We start from the raw sequence: 19,515 nt of genomic DNA on the forward strand, positions 1-19,515 counted from the left end.
CACATTTGTGTCTCAACATCATAGCAAAAGAATATAATAAATAGAATAAAAATAATAATAAAATAATTTATGCAGATAGCTCACAGTTGTGTGTGCAGTGCCACAGTGCACTTAGTTTTACTGTGGGCTCCGGCACTGCTACACTGCAGTCCTTCTCACTGTTTTGGAGTGAGCTGTTGCTGACTGCAGTAATAGTCCACAGTGGTGAGCCAGTGCATTATAGAAAAGGTCTTCTACAATCACGTCACCATTCCTGATTTTGGTGTTGTCTCTCTATGAATTTTCTGCTATCGATATACCAGACTGAATAGTCTCTGGAAAAAGCCCTTTAAACTGCAATTTCCCAACATCTTAGTTGTTTTCACTGGCATATGGTAATGCATATATTTCCAGAACTTCTTGTTTGGAGTAGCAGAAATAGAAGACTTCCAAGTAACTACTGGTAAAATCCGAAGAGCTTTCTTCACTACTGGAGGCAAAGTCTCTGGCTCTTGAAAAGTCTGGAATTTTATTAACACCAGTTTGATTGTTTTGTCTTCCAATGCACAGTTCACTGCTGCCTGCAGTTCAAAGATGCTTGGTCCACTGACATAGGCTGGGCTCAAAATAATTATTGCTCGTCTGCTCTGTTTAATAGCTGTAACAACTTCATCTGTGTATGCTGGGGAAGAAACGGTGATCATTACTGCATTCTATAATGGACTTTTTATCAGTTCCTTTATTAATAGCTAAACCTCAGAAACGGAGAAAAACAGAATCACAGAATCACAGAATCACCAGGTTGGAAAGGACCCATTGGATCATCGAGTCCAACCATTCCTAACACTCCCTAAACCATGTCCCTAAGCACTTCATCCACCCGTTCCTTAAACACCTCCAGGGAAGGCGACTCGACCACCTCCCTGGGCAGCCTGTTCCAGTGCCCGATGACTCTTTCTGTGAAGAAATTTTTTCTGATATCCAACCTGAACCTCCCCTGGCGGAGCTTCAGGCCATTCCCTCTTGTCCTGTCCCCTGTCACACGGGAGAAGAGGCCAGCTCCCTCCTCTCCACAACCTCCTTTCAGGTAGTTGTAGAGAGTAATAAGGTCTCCCCTCAGCCTCCTCTTCTCCAGGCTAAACAACCCCAGCTCTCTCAGCCGCTCCTCATAAGACTTGTTCTCCAGCCTCTCCACCAGCTTCGTTGCTCTTCTCTGGACACGCTCCAGAGCCTCAACATCCTTCTTGTGGTGAGGGGTCCAGAACTGAACACAGTATTCGAGGTGCGGTCTCACCAGTGCTGAGTGCGGAGGGAGAATAACCTCCCTGGACCTGCTGGTGACCCCATTTCTGATACAAGCCAAGATGCCGTTGGCCTTCTTGGCCACCTGGGCACACTGCTGGCTCAAATACGCTGAGCAATCATGTAGCCCCTAGAAATGTGCCTGCTGTCAGACAGTATGACAGCCATTCTTATGCAGTATGGAGAACACAACTAGCTGCTTAAGAGGTGTAGGGCACAGCTGAGACTTCAACATACTTTGTTGCAGATGCTTGGACTCGGCTTCTCTCTCTCCCAGGAGCAGGTAGTGAGGGCTTTCTAATTACTGAAAGGTAGAAGTTGCTTGGAAAGTAACTACTGAAATATCTGGGGGCTGGAGCACCTCCGTTATAAGGACAGAGCGAAAGAGTTGGAGTTGTTCAGCCTGGAGAAGGGAAGGCTGCAGGGAGCCTTCCAGTAGTAGCCTTCCAGTACTTAAAGGGGAAAGCTGGAGAGGAGCTCTTTATTAGGGAGTGCAGTGATAGGACGTGAGATAACAGTTATAAGCTGAAAGAGGGGAGATTCAGACTGGATATTAGGAAGAAATGTTGTAATGTGAGAATATTGAGGCAATGGAGCAGGTTGCACAAGAAGTTGGGGATGTCCCATCCCTGGTGGTGTTGAAGGCCAGGCGGGATGAGGCTTTGAGCAACCTGATCTAGTGGAAGGTGTCCCTGCCAATGGCAGGGCAATTGAAACCAGATGATCCTTAAGTTCCCTTCCAATTCAAGCCATACTATGGTTCTATTAATTTCATGTAACAGAGCCTGCTTGCAAAGAATTTCTTGGACAAGCTTTATCTCAGCCCACTAGCTCCCTGCAACCGTATTTAAACACAGGTATGGCTCAGATGCAAGAGTCAGATATAAAGGTCAAAACATGATGAGATTTGAGCAGAAACAAATATATACAAATATATACAAAATATATTGCTGATATGGTGCATAAGGTTTGTTGGAAAGTGAAAAACAAATTTATGAAGAACTGAAGATTTTCTACCATTCACAGGGACCTTACCTCCTCCTGGAAGAATATCTCTTTCAAGAATGCATAGCTTGTATCCATATTTATTTTCCAGCATATCTGGAAGAAGCTCCAGGGCAAATTTTTCCTCACTAATCAAAGTAGAATCACTTTCAGAAAAGTCTAGTTTTGCATAGGACACAAACGCATCAAATTCTTTACCATCTAAAATAGATAAATAAATAAATATGTAAGACCGTATACATTAACAAGTCTATCTGAAACATTCATCTTGTTCCTTAATGCTCAGTTTCCTTTTATATCTATAGAAGTTGGCACAACACAAACCTATTAATGAAGCACAGCTGTCCAGTTATCCAAAGTCAACATTTACATCCTACTGTCCTGCGAATTTTGTAGACATACAGTACCAAAGCAAATGAGGGAGCTACAGATGACTAGTGCAAGGAAGTCTAAACCAGGCATTTTTCTGTATTTTCATTAACAGTGCCCCTTTCAGGCAAAATCCATGGAAAGATTCCCTGTCTTTTCTCTCATTTGCATAAATGCTGATTCCAAAAATATTCATTGACACACAAACTACTTTGAAAATATAGTGAACTTTAAAGGAATAAAATTCTTAAATATTAGCTGCTTGCAGAAGATTTGCTATTTTCATACACTGTTATGTTTCTAATCAGAGGCTGATGCAAGTAGTAAAGCCTAATTCTGATCCAAGTATCAGCTCAGACCGGTACTGATCAGTTCCTGAACTTTGTTTCAGTCTCATTAAAAGACTATGTTTGTGAGATGCAAATAAAAAATATATAAGGAGCTTTTCTCAGCTTTGAAACACCTGGTATCAATGATCTGAGATAGGCCTATTCTTTACAACAACACAAAAGTAAATCTTTTCTATTTTTTGAGTAAAATTTGAATTATACTCGAGGGAGGAAGAAGTAAAAAAGAAAAAGAATTTCTGGTGAAAGCAAAAGGCACAGTGGAGTCGGTCCAGGTCCCCATATATAGTTGTTTGATGCCATTTAAATTGTCCTAAGGTTGACAGGGCTGCCAAATTTGATGTGGGAACTACTGGAGGCTCAAATCTTTTGGAATGGCAGGACATCCTTGGGCAACCCAAATAATGTAAGACACCTATGTTCAATCAGCTGAGTTGTATTTTGATACTGTCAGTACAGTTAATAGAAACCAGAGAAAAATTCTGCTGTTCAGCACAAGATCCTACTGCAGCGTGTGGCTGCAGGGTGAGCCAAGAAGATCTCTAGATTTCACCGTAGTGACTACACCTCCACTGCACGGGAACTAAGACACTTACCTCCAGCAGAGACACCTTATAAGTAATGGTGTTCATGCTTTAGTGTTAACTCCTGATTTCTATCCCTAAATGGAAGATTAGGATCACAAATCTGAGCTAGAGCTCAGGTCTCAGGATCTAGAAGAGCCCATAGGGATTCCAGTGAACAAAGCAAATAGACACGAAAGACTAACAACATGCATAAGCTGAGGTTTAACACCTACATTCAGAACCATCACATGGCAAGAAAGTATGTGATCAAAACAAAACATAGGTGTGCAGGTTAGGCTTGAAGGCCAAGAATGTGATTAGATAGCACACATTACATCTCCGCTCCTCCCCTCTGCTTCTGGCCACAAACTTCCACCACTTCCTTCTACTGGTGGTGAAGCTCTTGTGGGAAGGGAGGACGATGAGTCACTTTGCTAATTACTCAGGGTCTTTTACTGAGGATTTTTTTCTGCCAAGCTGAGACAATTTAGGCTCAAAAGAGTGAGTCACCAGCAGCAGGCACACAGAACTAGGGCTGTTTTTTTCTGAAATGCAATTCTTCTCACCCGGAAGTAAAGCTCTTTTCAGAACAGTTTGTGAATGACAGTAAATTGAGCTACAACCCAGATATTCCTCATCTCACCCACAGAGGTCACTGCAGTCTTACCAGACAACCCTCATTGATAGCTACATCACCATTTTCCTTTTTAATATTATTACCATTGCAATGCCAAGTTAAAAAACAAATATGCATTAAACATGATTAAGATTTTTTTTTTTTTCCAGAGTTGTACAGGACAGTCACAACCTGAGGAAATTCTGGCATAAACATTTAAGATGCCCAAAGAGTAAGAAACTGACAATACCCGACTTAAGCAAAGTGACCTCATAGGTAGTCTGTACATGTTAATATGTGTCGGTATTGTTTCTCTCTCCTTGTGGAAGAAGGCAAGATTTTTAAAAGATATATGTGATTGGCTAAGGTGTAAGCCCAAGGATTAGAGGGGCATGAGAAAAAAAAAGTGACCTTACTGCTGTCTTCAGCTATCAAATGGCAAGGTACAGAGATGATGGAGACGGACTCTTCTTTGAGATGCACAGTAACAGAAAATGGGGCAACAGATGCAAGTGGCAACAAGGGAAATTTTCATTAGATGTTAGTGAAAGTGTTTGCACGGTGAGGGTGATCAAACGCTGAAGCATGCTGCCCAGAAAAGCTGTGGATTCTCTGTCCGTAAGGTCCTGAGTAATCTGGGACAGGTTGGTTCTGCTTTGAGTAGGGTGTGGGTCAGATGACTCCTTGGGGTCCCTTCCTGCCTTGTGGGATTCTGCAACTCTCTGATTCTGTGCTAAGAAGGATGGGGGAGAAGAAGTGATGGAAAGGAAGAAAAGGCAAAATGGAGTCATAACTGCTGCTTTGCTGCTCTATGAGCAAGCCCTTTCAGACCTCAGGTGACTTGATATGCACCCACATGAAGTGAGAAGGACATAATCCTGCAAGTGAGAACATATTTTGTGGCCAATCACTTTAGGCAGAAAACTGCCCGGCTAGGCACAGTTAGTCTGCACATTCTATGCCCACACACCACAAATGGTGTTGTGTACATGCAGTACATGAGAGTAGGGGGCAGAACAGAGGCTGCCATGGTGGAACCTAATGGTATCTCCAACTTCAAAGCACAAATCTTGGAAGGTCTGTCTTTGTCCTACTGACATATGAGGTGAGCTCTAAGGGGACTTTCCAGAGGTTCTTAAATCAATTTGTTACCAATAGAGGGGAAATTTGCAGTGATTTCCCAAATCACTTTTGCCACCTGCCTTAGGGTTCACAAAAATACTTTCCAAAGGGCAGTTAATTGTCTCACTATGTATGTATGTATGTATAAATATCTAGATACAGTTATTTCACATATATTCTACGTATGCACATGCAAACACAAAAGCGGGCTCAGATACCTACATCTCAAGCTGCATCAAGATTCAAAAAAATTTAGAAAGATTTCCTTGGGCACATACTACTGCATTTCTTTCAACACATGTAAGAAAATTATATGTTAAATTCTTTGAAGTAGGCACTGTCATTTTTGACACATTTTTACACTGCTTATTTTGTTGGAGGCCCATTTTAGCTAAAATGATGGGTTGAAGTTGCTACAGAGATTTGAAATATGGGAAGATGATCAGTCTGGTGTAGATATCAAGATGGTCAACATAATTTTTAGGAAGAAAATATTAATATTTCCCAAAGGTACGCTTCACGCTTGGTGCCTTATATCATCTTATTTTCTCCTTGGTTTTTATTCTTCTGAGAAATTATTGGCTTTGAGTGAAAAATATAACAGGCTCTGGAGTCCTTCACTGCAAGGACTTTTGACTGTAGTCCACAGGCTCTGTTGAATACTTAGGGAAGAAGAGTTTAGAATGTTGGAGGTGCTCTATTATTCCATGCAAAAGGACTTCCAAAATTCAACTTCCTACTCTAATCTTCCATCGTTAAATTAGTGATCTTGTAAAAGGCTAACTGCAACATTTCAGTTGGTGTTAGATATTTCCTTCATACTGCCTGGCTTTCTTCCACCTGAATCCATGCATCTTGCTAGCTTTAAAGGCCTTTGTATTGGCTCAAAGAGAACAGGGTCGTTAAGGAAACTTAATTAAGTGGTTAATTCAGAGTGGATTAACCCACATGGCAATAGGCAGTAGAAAAACTGGAGAAAATTAATATTATACAATGTTTCTTACCTCCTGTAGTTTCATTGTGGACCAGATAACTTCGGTACATCAGCACTATTTCAATCCAGTGGTGGTAAATAAAGGCAGTGCACAAAAAGAAGGCAAATAATGCAGAAATGGCAGTGCATAGTATGTATAGGAGGAACACTGTAGAAAGAAAGGAGTCCATAATAACTCAGGTTTTCTAAAATATTGTTGATGCTTAGATGAAAAATTCAGTCCCAAAATAAGGGCAAACCATCTCACAGTATTCATTCTTGCCCTCCTGGCAAACTTTAGGGAAGACAGGAATTCATTCATCTGCAGACCTTAACAGAGAGTTCCAGTCTACCATCAGGGACATTTTTTGAATGGCATCTCCTTGATGGTATGAAAAGCCAATCAGTGATGGAAGGCACAGAGAAACTGACCTGTGGTACACTGTGCAGGGGAGAAAGTAGTCATTGCTTGAGATGGAAAAAGTCACATTAGAACACACAGCTGCACGCAGTGCCCTCCTGGAGACTTCCTGTGCCATTCCAATAATGAATGTCCATCAGGAACTATGGTTCAAAGGTTTAACTTGCACACTGATTGTAGTTTTAGCCTTTGCTTGAAAGACTGCCACATTCGTAACTGTTACTGTAACTTCTCAGAAACATGCATGCTAAGGACTGGGAAAATGAACAGAAATATCCTATGAAAAACAAGGAATGCTATTGCTTTCAGCAGCTGTTCTGGTTCAATTTAGTGTTCAGAGGTGCTACTCTCCTCTTCTTCCTCCTAATTGCTCTCTAGCTTCCACTTGGCCTGCCTGCTTGCATTAAGTCCCAATCTGGGACCCCTATCTTTCTGTGGAGTCCTCAGAATAATATGCTTTTCTATACATCTGACAAATCAAACTTTTCCCATCCAGCTTCAACAAACTTCTGCAGCTGCTTAAAAAGCTAGTGTCAGTGGACAACGAATCTGTAGCACTGAGTAAATCAAAATATGTCTTCAAGGGCAAATAGTAAAACTTTGGTTTTACCTTTCTGCTTTGTTTTCAGCCTGATCACTGCAGTGGCATTCCCCACCGAATTCTCAGCAAAGCATGTGAAGTTGCTTCTGAGGTCCCTTTCAGTAACTTTTTTCAGTTTCACAATATGAAGAAGTGTGTGCCCCTTTAAACCTTTTGGATAAACTCTAAAGAAAAAAAAATAAGGTATTTGCATGATACCTTTGCTGTTCATTCACGCAATCTCCAAATGTCTTAATTACAAAGAAAGAGTGGCTTGCAACTTCTTAACATTCAGCTTGAACTTTTAACAGAAATGCAATATTCCAGTTTGGAACTGACATCGAAAGTCTGCACAACTGAAAGGTTTATTTTTAATTCATCAACTCGGCAAAATACTTAAGCACTTGCCTAGTTTCAAATATATATCCCCCTTTGACTTCTGTATTTGTGTTTTTCTAAGATGTAAAAAATTCCCCTATGGGAAAGTAAACTTCAAAAGAAGGCCTAGCTAGGTGAAAAGGCTGAGCAGCACAGGGGTGAAAAGCCCAAGGACGTGATAAGCAAACAGAATAAGACAGATTTAGGTGACGGAAGTATAAGAAAGGAAGAGGTAACAGAGGAACCCTTTGAGGCTGAGCAAGGGTTGTGGGGAACAGATCTGCGTCTGCAACCACTCAAGAATACTCAGGGTTTCTGAGTCTCAGCATTCATCTTTGAAAGCCGCAAGCACAGGCATCTATGGGTGGTCCCAAAGGCACTTCACAGCATGTCACCATAAAATGACAGTCTGCCATGGTCTTGCCTCTGCTAACTCAGGATATACAGGCACGTGCACAGGCAAAGATTGAACCTGTACTGAAAGTCACAGAATCACTAGGTTGCAAAAGACTTCTTGGATCATCGAGTCCAACCATTCCTATCAACCACTAAACCATGCCCCTGAGTATCTCATCCACCCGTCTTTTAAATACCTCCAGGGATGGTGACTCAATCACCTCCCTGGGCAGCCTCTGCCAGAGCCCAATGACCCTTTCTGTGAAATTTTTTTTTCTGATGTCCAGCCTGAACTTCCCCTGGCAGAGCTTGAGGCCATTCCCCCTTGTCCTGTCTCCTGACACCTGGGAGAAGAAGCCAGATCCCTCCTCTTTATAACCTCCTTTCAAGTAGTCTGTTGGGAATGTTTCATTCTTTTGAGTTTTTAAAAAATAAGCAACAGAAATTGTATGCATGCAAAAAAAAAAGCTAAAAACTTGTTAAAAAAAAATTGCAAAGCTAAAGAGTCAAAAGTTAAGAAAATCCAATTTCAGATCTATCTCATGCGTGAGTGTATGTGTACTTGTGTGCGTATGTGTATGTGTGTCATATTCATTTGTTATTTTTTCCCCTATGACTCCTATTAAGAACTTAATTTTAGCAGTGACAGAAGGGCTTCCCTTCTCCTGGTGTACAGGAAAGTTTTCCCATAAAGATGACTCAGGGCTGTGGACTGAAAACACATTTGCCTGTGTTGCCTCCACTGTATTTCTTGCCCAAGTTGGACACGGCATAAGTGAATGAGATGGGGAAATACATGATAGAATGAGAAGCATAGGAATTATTTTGGTTGCCTTCAAGTCACAGTAAACTTTTTTTCTACGTGTTGCTTCTCTGCAGAGTCTGTTTAATTCTTGCTAGGGAAGATTCTTGGAATTCAGTGTCCTGAAATTCAGTGCTTTACGTCCTCAATAAACATAACCCCAATATCTGAGACATTCAAGCTCCTTTCAATGTTCAGAGTTCTGTTTTACTGATCTGGTTTATTTCCCACTTGTAGACAGCTTCCAAAGACAGACTGTGTGACTTGCTAAGAAGGCACAACAGGGGAATGCTCGAAAACAGCTGCAGGCAAGCACCGTTCATGTTGAAGCTGTCCATGAGCTAAAGCTTTAAGAAGGAGAGTTAAGATTGCGGAAAAAGTTTGTCTATGTCTTTATGTCCATTAATATGCGCTTCTGTATGTGAAGTGCAGATGTTTGTGGACATACACATTAATATGTTGAAGAACAGAGCCTTCTGAGTTTCTTTGAGTAAAATGTATTCACTAAAGCTGTTGCAGAAGGATAATTACACTTGTTGACTGTAGTAGTAATCAGTCTATTGGGCTTTTTCTTACCTTGTTTCCTGATTCAACAGCTCAGTTATATTTTCTTTGTTGTTTCTTTTCCATGTTACTCTCATCAAAGAAAGTCTTTCAAACCCAAACTGTACACGGCATTCCAATTGAAGTGGCTTTCCTGGAATAAATTAGCACAGGAAAATCATGCATGGAAGTCACCAGAATATTTTTCTCCTTAATAGTTTGGGATCTGCGTAACATGTAATGCTTCCTTTAGTATTCACAAAGATGTATATCAAGAAAAAAAAAATTAAAAAAAAATTCTCATACTCCTAGAGAGCAAACCTCATTTGCTTTATCAAGATCTATCATTATCTAACAATAGCTCATTGAAACATTTTCTTTTGCTTTCAGATGAGAAATCGAAACTTACCAAGCTCTGCTTCAAGGATCACTGCACCATTTGGATACAAGAAGTTTGGTGGATGGATAGTATTTTTTGCTGCAATTAACAGGAATACTGTTAATAACTGTAATGCTATCATTAGTGCAGAAGATCAGAGAAAATATCTACAGAATTTTCTTTTTCAGATGTTAGGTGGAATTTAGACACCCAAGTCCAAGAGAATACTTTATGGTTGCTGAAATGTCTGAGAGTGCACAGATAAGGGAATTTTAACCACAAAACTTATGTAGCTACTTAAAGACCTGCTATTTCTGTTACTCTGAGGCATTGTCATCTTACATGAGCTGAAGATCTCTGCATCTATCCTGCACTTACTGCTGTTTAAGATTCAGAAATTACGCTCCCTCCTTGCAAAACCCCCTGAAAGACACAATAGTCATACTAGTTCCCTGCTAAGCCCCATTCCATGCCCAGTAAGCACACATACAGCACGCAAACCTTATTCAGAAGAACAAGTATTTGCATTAAAATAACTTTTTTTTTTTTTTTCAAATCAAAGGCTGCCAAAGGGCACAGATAATGACACCCACAGTTCATACAATCTACTAAACAATCACCCAGGCTCTGGAAAAACAGCCTGAGGGCTAAAACCCACAGCTCTGATATTCTAGGAAAGTCCCCTACTGCAGGAAATTGGTGCCACATCACACTTTTTTTTTTTTTTTAAATGAAGCCACAGCAGAGAAATATATGCGAGATTCAGAGGGGGTATATATGAGCATGGCACCTTTCAAGTGTTTTTTCTTGACTGTGCTGTGAAGTGGCAGAAAAGAACTGAGAACAATGTGTTAACTCAAGTTCAGCCAAATCATATTAAAAGTAGTGCTAATCCATGCCTGCTTGGAAAATGCTGTGGGAAGATAGCTGGAAAGAAGAATGAAGGAGCAGCAGACACTGTAATTCAGCACATAGAGGTCTCAAAAGCTGGTGAGATGTGGTTTCCAGACTCTATCCTGATGGGATGTATGTATCTTTCCTATAACTTCTTGGTACAAAATGTATCCAACATCTGCAAAAATGGGACCAGGTTTTTCATAGGAGTGTTTTTCTCACAATGGAATTTCAAAGGAGTGCTGTTCTTACTAGACCACAGAATCAAGGTGTCTCATCTAACACCTTTCTTTTAATCCTTAAATCTTGTTCTCCCTTCCACAGAGTGGCCCACTCTACACCAGAATGCTGAAAATAGGTCCTGTGCTACTGTCATACAGATAACACTGGACCCATCCAGCCCACTACATGTGTACTGGGTACATCCAGCTCAGGATATAGAATAGATGTAGTGATGCTTTCCTCTGGGACCTTTGATTGACTGGACTAACTGGAGTGTCTGATGAGAGTGTCTTACAGCACTCAGTCACAGATATCTGGAGAAAAGTGTAACCACATCTCTCTTTTAGCACACTAAACAGTCTCCCTCATTCCTGATCCTAAGCTGCTAACATGCTCTATTGCACAATGTTGACATTGTCCAACTTTGCACTTTGTCAAGCAGTATCTGGTCTTCACCCAAAGGGCAACAGAGGATAGTAAATATTACAGAAAAGGTCGCCATGATTTGAAGGAGAATTTAAGATCATGCTGCGTCACTGGGCCATAGAGCACCAACACTCCCCATGCAGTACGTGGAGAACATTGGCATCAGTCATTCTACTCTCAGATCAAGAGATCTAAATCCTCCTAGATTTGATCCCCACTGCCAGGAACTACAGGAACTACAATGAATCCAAAGTGGAATTAAATCTTGAAAACTATGGCATTGTATTACTTGTTATTACTGAACATTAAATGTTCTAGTAAATGTCCCGATTTGTTCTGAGAATACTTGGAAAAGGATTTTAATGAATGTGTAGCTAAACCGGTTTATGGGCTTTTCAGAATGAGGGCCTGAACAAAAGCCATCATCAGGGTAGGAAAGAATACAGAAAACATACTTTATTTGAAGGATATCCTTCTGAGTTATTGCATTACTCACCAAAGACTTCTACTGTTACCGCTCTTCTCACTATCCATTTGGTCGTGTTGTCATATAGTGTGTAATCACACATATATATTCCAGCATCTTCATCATAGGTTGGATTCAAGTAGATTTCATTGTGCTTAAGCTTTAGGCTTTGTCTGCTTTTCCTGCTTTTTATCTGATAACCATCCTAATGAAAAGAAAACAGTATCAAGGAATTAGAAGGGGTTTTTTGTTGTTGTTTCTGCTGTTATTATATTGCATTTTAAGATATTTGGATAGGCTTACTATGGCAGAAGGGCTAAGTTGAAGCTCCCAGAAATACTTACTAGGAATCAGAGGAAATTTGTCAGTCACATTAAAAATTTGTAGTCTATATTATGTGAATACCATTTTTTTTAAAAAAAAAGTATTTAAAATTTATGATGTCTGAGAGAAATGTGAAATCATGAACCTAGTGTGAATTAAACTCTTATTACTAAAGACCATAAAAAAAAATCACATTTTTTGTTGGACTGAGGGTTTTTTTATTTTGTAAGTAAATCATTCTGTAAACATTTTTATGTTCTTTCATAAAAAGTGGGTTAGATTGTCTGAAATTGACAACACTGTACTTACTTTCAAAAGGTTGAAAACTAGCAATGGTTTTAAAAGCATCCCTATTTTCAGCTCAGTGTACACACATTTTCTAAGAATTTTCTTTAAGTCAAATTCCACTAATGCAAACTGAAAGAATTGCTTTAAATTCAGCAGGCTCCAGATCAAGACGTCAGAAAAGATACACCTCACTTAAAATTTGAAAGTAAATGAAAAAAAAAACTTTGACTAAATCATAATTCTGCTTGATAGAATAAATAACGTAAATAATAACAGTCGTAAAAAGCACAATTGAACTTTCAGTCATTCTCATTTGCTTATGATATGCAGGTTTAGATGGCATATTACAATCTTTACAAACAAGTAGGAATAAATTTTAGCTTGCAAGTATTTTAATGTTCATTTGAGAAAGAGTAGGTTAGGTCAATAATGTTTCAGTGGAACAGAGTCTAATTAAAAAAACAAGCCTTAAAAAGAACAATCTGAAACATTAATCTTAAAATATTTTTTTCTAACAAAGTCACTTTTTCTTTGCTATATTTGATATTTTCAGAACTTAAAACGTCAAAACAAAACTTATAATTTTAAATTTCAATCATATGTCAAATTTCTAAAGAATCTATTTTGATTCTCAGCTGAAGGGAAAGCATTTCTAGGCTTCTGGTTTATGGAATAGTATTTTGTGTGTGGCAAAGTTCTTCAAAACTCTTACTTACAGATTCAGTGTATAGCAATTCAAGAATCTCCTTTTGTGTTGAATTTTTCAGGCTGTGCTGTCTGCCAAAGAGTTCAAAAGCCTAAGGCACATAAACACTGACTAGACCCAAAGGTATATATACCTCTGCTGAGCCTTTTTGAATACTTAAGATGAATGACTCTTACCTTGTACCATTTTACATCAGCCTTATTTGTATGGCTGTAGCACTTTGTCCCCGGACAACTTATTGAATTCCCATTGCCAGCAAGAAGATACAGCATATTTGCATCATAACTCAAACATTTTGCTTCCTTCTTTGTTTGAACATCTAGAATAATTTTAAGACATGGGATTTTTTCCCTGAGTGATGCAGAAAAAACATTAAAAATTTAATGCAAAAACCAAAACACTTAATTGTTGCACAGAAATACAGGACTTTTGTTCCATTACCTACCGTATCACACATATATACACTCCAGAAGCATTGTCCGTTACTGGTTTAAACCAAAGTGCGTCCCCTTGGAGAATAGGATTAGAGCTTTGTTTGATAGCTCTCAGTGGCTCTTTATCTTTTTGGTGCCAGAACCATTTAACCCTATGTTGTTTTAGAAGTGAGTTATAAATGTGTGTTGCATCTCTATCAGGTAAAGCGCATTGTAAAACAAACTCCTCATCACTAATAGCACGATACCATATTTGAGGTTCAACATGGGAGCATCCTGAAAAGCAGGACAATAAGATATCAATACCACTTGAAAGAACACACAGTCAACATGTTTAAAAACAAAATGACAAAAATTCAGATTTGCCTTTCTTTATGTTAAATATTTATGTTAAATAAGATCCTAGGCTAATAGACAACTGCTTTCCTTAAGCATGGCATTTACCAATGCTCTCAAAAGTGTATTCAAAGTTTTCCAAAGGTTTATTAGTCCTTTTTTAAAAATCTAATGTGAAAATTACTTAAGATTTTTAGTGAATTAAAGATTTTCACATGGTTGCTAACCTATTAAACCTCAACCCTGTAGAAAAGTAGATGTAGTTCTTCTAGCTCTGCTCATATAAATGAAGAAGAGATTGGCATAAACTTGAAAAAGCAGAACCTGGCGATCACTCTGCCTATTTAGGGTGAGGGTAAGAGTGACAAGTATTGTCATCTCACTGCTTTCAAACCTTTCCACTCTTGTGTTTCACTTACTGTCACTAAAATTAGACAAATTTTGTATTATGAAAGCTGTGGTCACCCGTTCTAACCACGAATTTTCTAAAGGCTGACCGAGCTTGTTGTGTAGCCTCTCCTACCAGTCAGGGTGTGGTAACTATTGGAAATATGGGAGGATTTCTCTTCACCAGAAGGGAAAGCATGAGTCCTTCAGTTCCTTGCCTGCCCACCTGGGAGACTCTTCTCAGTTTCAGTTTCTTTCTGCTGCCTGAATTGGATCAAACTCCTCCAAACAAATTGTGGTGGGTGGAAGACATTGAAATATCAGTCTCAGCCAGCCTTTCTCTTCCTTCTTCCCCTCCACCACCCCGCATCCTGACAAGCCTGGTCCAGCTGCTGGAGAATTCAAGGAGTCACAGAAGCAATTAATTTGCTCCATTCTGTTCTCAGAAATTCTCCTTTACATTTGTCCTTTTCTTTTAATTGGGGAACTGAATTTTGTATCACATTTAGGGCAAACTGTATTACTATTACTTAAAAAGATTCCATAAATGCCAGAAACAGCAGTGTGCCCAACACAAGCGTGAACAGGTGCAGAAAAAACTCATGAAGGCATGACAAAATACATTCACTTTTCTCAGCTGTCAGAAAGCACCACAAACACCAAAAAGTGCCAAAGCAGACTCTTACCTGGCACATTATTCTCTATAACTTCTACCTGACTGACAAACAATACTAGGATCCAGCACAAAATGAACATGATCTTCTTTATTAATTTTGGCTTATTTTCTGTGATATTTTGTTTAGGAATCATCTTACTTTCTGTAAAAGAGGAAAACATATGCTTTTTCGTAAATAATACTCCAATTAGATAGAAAAGCATTTATGTATTTTATTATGTAGCTCTATAAAATTTAGCACAGTTATTTCCTAGATATTGTGGGTTTAGAAATGTGGTTTGCAGCAGTATTCATTCTCATACTATTTCATACAGGAGAGATGATATTCAAGAATGTGCAACAGTCTCTTTAAATACATCGTGCATATTGTTCCTTAGAGATGGGTTTCCAAATTACACCTATGGCAAATTGGAACTCAACACCTGGTGTGGAAATGCAGGTCTTTCAGTAGCTGTTCCTGTCAGAAGAGGAACTTGTCCTCTGAAGTAAGCTACAAGATACCAAATTACAAAATCCATCTGCAATTAATGACTACTATTAGCAAAAGACTGAGAAAGGCATAGCTGGCACCAAAATCCATGGAGCACTGCTATATCTTGAAGACCAACAGGCCCGAAGTGTGTAAACTGTATTCCTTTAGGATTAAATCAGATCGGACAACGTGCCTCAGCTTCAAATGACATTGATGCCTTGGGGCTGGAGTAGAATTGTACAGAAATAGAACACTCAAAGTATATACTGTGTGGACACCATGTCTCTGGTTCTAACTCTTTCACCTAAGACACATGCTCCTATTGCACTTTACTAGAGCTAAAATGGACATACCCTAAGATGTTCATTAGGGTCAGCAGTGCAACCCCAAAAACCCCTTCTACTCCTCCATGACTTACTTGCATGTGCAGCATCAGATCTTGCTTCAACATCACAATGCTGTGCTGCACTACTTGAATGACCCTAGCAGAGACCTGCTGAACAGGGTAACGTCCACATCACCATAAGGTATTAACTTTGTGATGTGCCATCTGTAAGCTGAGATCAGGAACACCTGGTGGACCTTGGAGCAGGTTCACAAAACGCTCAGTTGCTCTCAGACCCCTATTTTACGGTATCCTGCCCAAAGTGAAACCCCAAACCTTATTGTATGAAGTGTTTTATCTTTCCTACTAAGAGGTTTGATCTGTGTCCCACACCCCTCTCAGCTACAGGGCTAGAGGGAAGGCAGGCTGTCAGGCATACGTATTCAACAGCTATGGCTTAATCTGGGTATTTAGTAAGACCTTATCCAACACCTGTGACTGACATGTCTAGAGAGTCTGATTCAAGATCTCAGTGACCAAAGGCCATGTTCTTTGCTGATGTTCACGTTGTGCAACTGAGACCTCAAGGTGTCTTTTTCTTTGCCCATTTGGCCACAGTGACTCTGCATTTGTACAGTTGCCAGAGAAGTACTGAGTCAGTCCAAGGGAAAAAAAGGTCCGGCAAAGGCTAGTCCCTTGTCTGTTGTCACCTTATGCAAGTCCGACATGACTCATACAGGCAGGCAGCAAGAAAGCATGCACTGAACACTGAGCTAGCAAGAAAGATGAAAAGAACTCCCACTCTACTGTTTTTCATGTAGCTTTTCTGTATAAGGAGGAGCACTTTAATTGCTATTCTCTTCAGCATGTCTCTGTTCCTTGCAAGTGAACAGAATGTCCTATTTTTAAACTCAGAGATCACATGGAGTAGGTTAACTCACTTGTCTTAACCCACTGTAGTGCTTTGTTACAGATTTGCCGCTGCCAACTGTTGTTGCCCCATATATCTTTTAAAATCATCCTGAAACTCCAACTGCATAAAGAGACAATCTCTTACCACCACTGGGAAAAAGCCCTCGTTAACTTTAAGAACACTGTCTTATCCACTGTAAAAGGATCAATGGATCCTGACTCTTTATGACAATCGTAAAAGCTTCTCTCAAGGCATTCATTGGAGCTGCATCCCTAGCCCTGTCAACAGTGTACGAAACAAAGGATGATGTTTAGAGCAATGCAACCTGTCAGCCTATGTAGCAAAGCCATATGGGTGCCGGTAGCAAGCAGGACCCAAGGGCCTTATGTGAGATTCAGTGCTGCAGTCTCTTGAACAGGTGATCTGATGTAATGGGTCGCTGTTGTTCCAAGGGGGAGGTTTCATCTGCTTCTCCATCCTTCCCACTGTCCTCTCCCTTGAACCCAGGCAAATGGTCCAGCCTCTCTCTTGTGGCAGCTCTGGTCCTTTCTGGTCACTCATTCAATCCTTTAAGCCATCAGAAGCTACTTGAGGAGTGCCCGACCTGGCACAAGTTAAGCAGTGGATGCATTTACTTCTGAGCATCTCTTTGTAATCAGGGACACGCAGGCTATGTGTAAAGAAACTACAGCAAGTGTCCATCCACAAAGCATTTAATAATGCCAATGATTTATAATCTCTCTGCTTTCCATCTAACTGACATGCTAACAATACCCTCTTCAACTCAAAAGGTCACCACGAGTGGGGAAGAAGGGTGAAAGGGAGGTTATTAATCTGTATAATTTTCTGTTGTCTTTTCCCTAGCCATGGGAAAATACACCACTGCCATTTTTTCTGCTGACTGATAATACTTTTATTAGAGAACCTTGGAAAGCTTGCATTTATAGTGCTTAAACGGTATGGTTGCATGTGCAATTATTAAGTGCCCTCTTGCAAGTGTGCCTAACAGGAAGAGAGACAGAAGACATAGCAATTACCAAAGGAGAGGACATCTGAAACAGGATAATCTTAAACTGACCGTTCAGTTGTACTTTCACTGCAGGTGGACTCAAGGTGATTCAGTGACTTAATATATTCACTGATTCATTTTGTATCAGTCAGTATCTGTCAGAAAAATAAAGCACTCTACACTGGGTAAGTGTCTTTCCACGTTCTCCGGCCACATACACACCTATATCAACATATCCTCAGTCTAGAAATTTAGAATGCCATTTAATTGGAAACTTATATACAAATGAAACTAATGTGATCTTAACATAATTTCCTGTGGTAAAATAAAATGTTAGAGAGAAGAGTAAGAACTGTATTATTTTGCCTATGTTTCAGCTCCTAAAGGACTCTTGCAAAAAGAACCCTGTAAATCTCTATTACATAGTATTTTGTATTCACATAAAACATAAGCAAAAGAAATAAGAATTGAGTTCTCAAGAGCTAAAACAAGTTTCATGATATCTCTGAAGTCTAGTAAAGAGTGGCATGCCACAATCTTAGAAATGACTCTTCTGGTTCTGGTGAAAATTACTTCAGCTTCAGAGCTATTAATTCCTATGTCTTGTATTGGACTTACATCAATGAAAAGGCAAACATAATTTAATTATAAGAACACTATTAGTAATAGTCACACAGAAGAAAAAGTTTCACATACCTATAGAGGAAAAGAAAAAATACTAATGAAGCTACTTACTAAGGCACTACTCTTTTGTTTGACCAAGCAATTAAAACCAATTTACTTCATAATGCACATTTGAACCAATAAAACCAACTCACCTGTTAAGCAGATAGGGTATGGAGGGCTAAAACCTGAAGGTAAAACCTATGATTAAGAAAATGCAATTATCTGAAAATCTTACTTGCACATCCTACACTACATGATAAGACTTGTGGTTATTTCTAGCCGTGCACGGTGTTGAATCTGTTTCCTTTACAGGAATTTCCTTTACCTCACTGTCATCATCCCTCCCCCACTTTCTCATTTCAGTTGCATTAGGTTCAAAATTTCCAGGTCATTTTCTTGTAAAAAGAACAGTGGAAAACCTTTGCCCCCAATAAAAGATCAAAGCCTTTTGGGTTCTAAAAACTTTTATTTGCGTTACTTGCAAAAATGCATTGGACTCTCTAGTATGCTTCATTTAAGAGCAGAGAGGGTAAAAGTTTATTTCTTTTTTGCCCAAATCCTGCTAGATGGTTCAAAAAAGCGTGTAATATTTGAAATATACAAGAAAGCCACATTTCTGCCCAATACAGAATAATATTCACTATAGGAATTGAGTTCTCCTTGCCTTAATCTCCTTAACTACCTTCCACACTCATTGTAAGTGGGCACTATAAAGGAGCTGTGACACACTAATAAATATTTTCTATCTGTATCCTTCCAGTTAAGCCTTTTTGGTTAACACAATGCAGCTTTGGCAGAAAAAGAAGAGAAACCCTGATGAATATGAGCTATCTGTGACTTGCCCCTTGGACCTGCTGGGCAGGCAGAGCATTTCAGCATATACAGTCCCAGAGTCCAGCCCATCTTCCAGGCTTCCTGTATGGATGTGACACTTGTAAAAGAGAGGCTGCACAGTGACTCAGACTACATAAAAGCATCCGAGAGCACCTTGTTATCAATTCAGACCCCACTTCTCCCTGTTTCAATACAGGTCATGTAAGTACACAGGTCCATCAGTTTGTACCAGAATTATTTCAAGAACAGTTTCTTGTTTTCTTTTGCGAAGTTCACTCTATTTGTTGTCGCAAATCTGAGGGTCCTTACATGGTGTGCAAAGAGCTGATTCACACCCAAAGCCGAGATATTTATCTCAT

At 39.6% G+C, this 19,515-nt stretch overlaps 1 protein-coding gene across 1 annotated transcript; it reads right to left on the reverse strand.

Annotated features, from left to right (window-relative positions):
* Nucleotides 1–135: 135 nt before the first annotated feature.
* On the reverse strand, nt 136–18,575 carry IL18RAP (interleukin 18 receptor accessory protein). The gene is made up of 11 exons (XM_054084429.1): nt 18,475–18,575; nt 14,948–15,079; nt 13,550–13,814; nt 13,281–13,455; nt 11,817–11,991; nt 9,809–9,877; nt 9,433–9,553; nt 7,311–7,465; nt 6,311–6,448; nt 2,317–2,487; nt 136–661 (listed from the first exon to the last, which is right to left on the reverse strand). Exons 2-11 carry the CDS (start codon nt 15,069–15,071, stop codon nt 288–290), a joined length of 1,767 nt encoding a protein of 588 aa, XP_053940404.1. The 5' UTR covers nt 15,072–15,079; nt 18,475–18,575; the 3' UTR covers nt 136–287.
* Nucleotides 18,576–19,515: the final 940 nt, after the last annotated feature.

Source organism: Cuculus canorus, chromosome 1 (genome assembly GCF_017976375.1).
Source record: "Cuculus canorus isolate bCucCan1 chromosome 1, bCucCan1.pri, whole genome shotgun sequence".
NCBI lineage: Eukaryota > Metazoa > Chordata > Aves > Cuculiformes > Cuculidae > Cuculus > Cuculus canorus.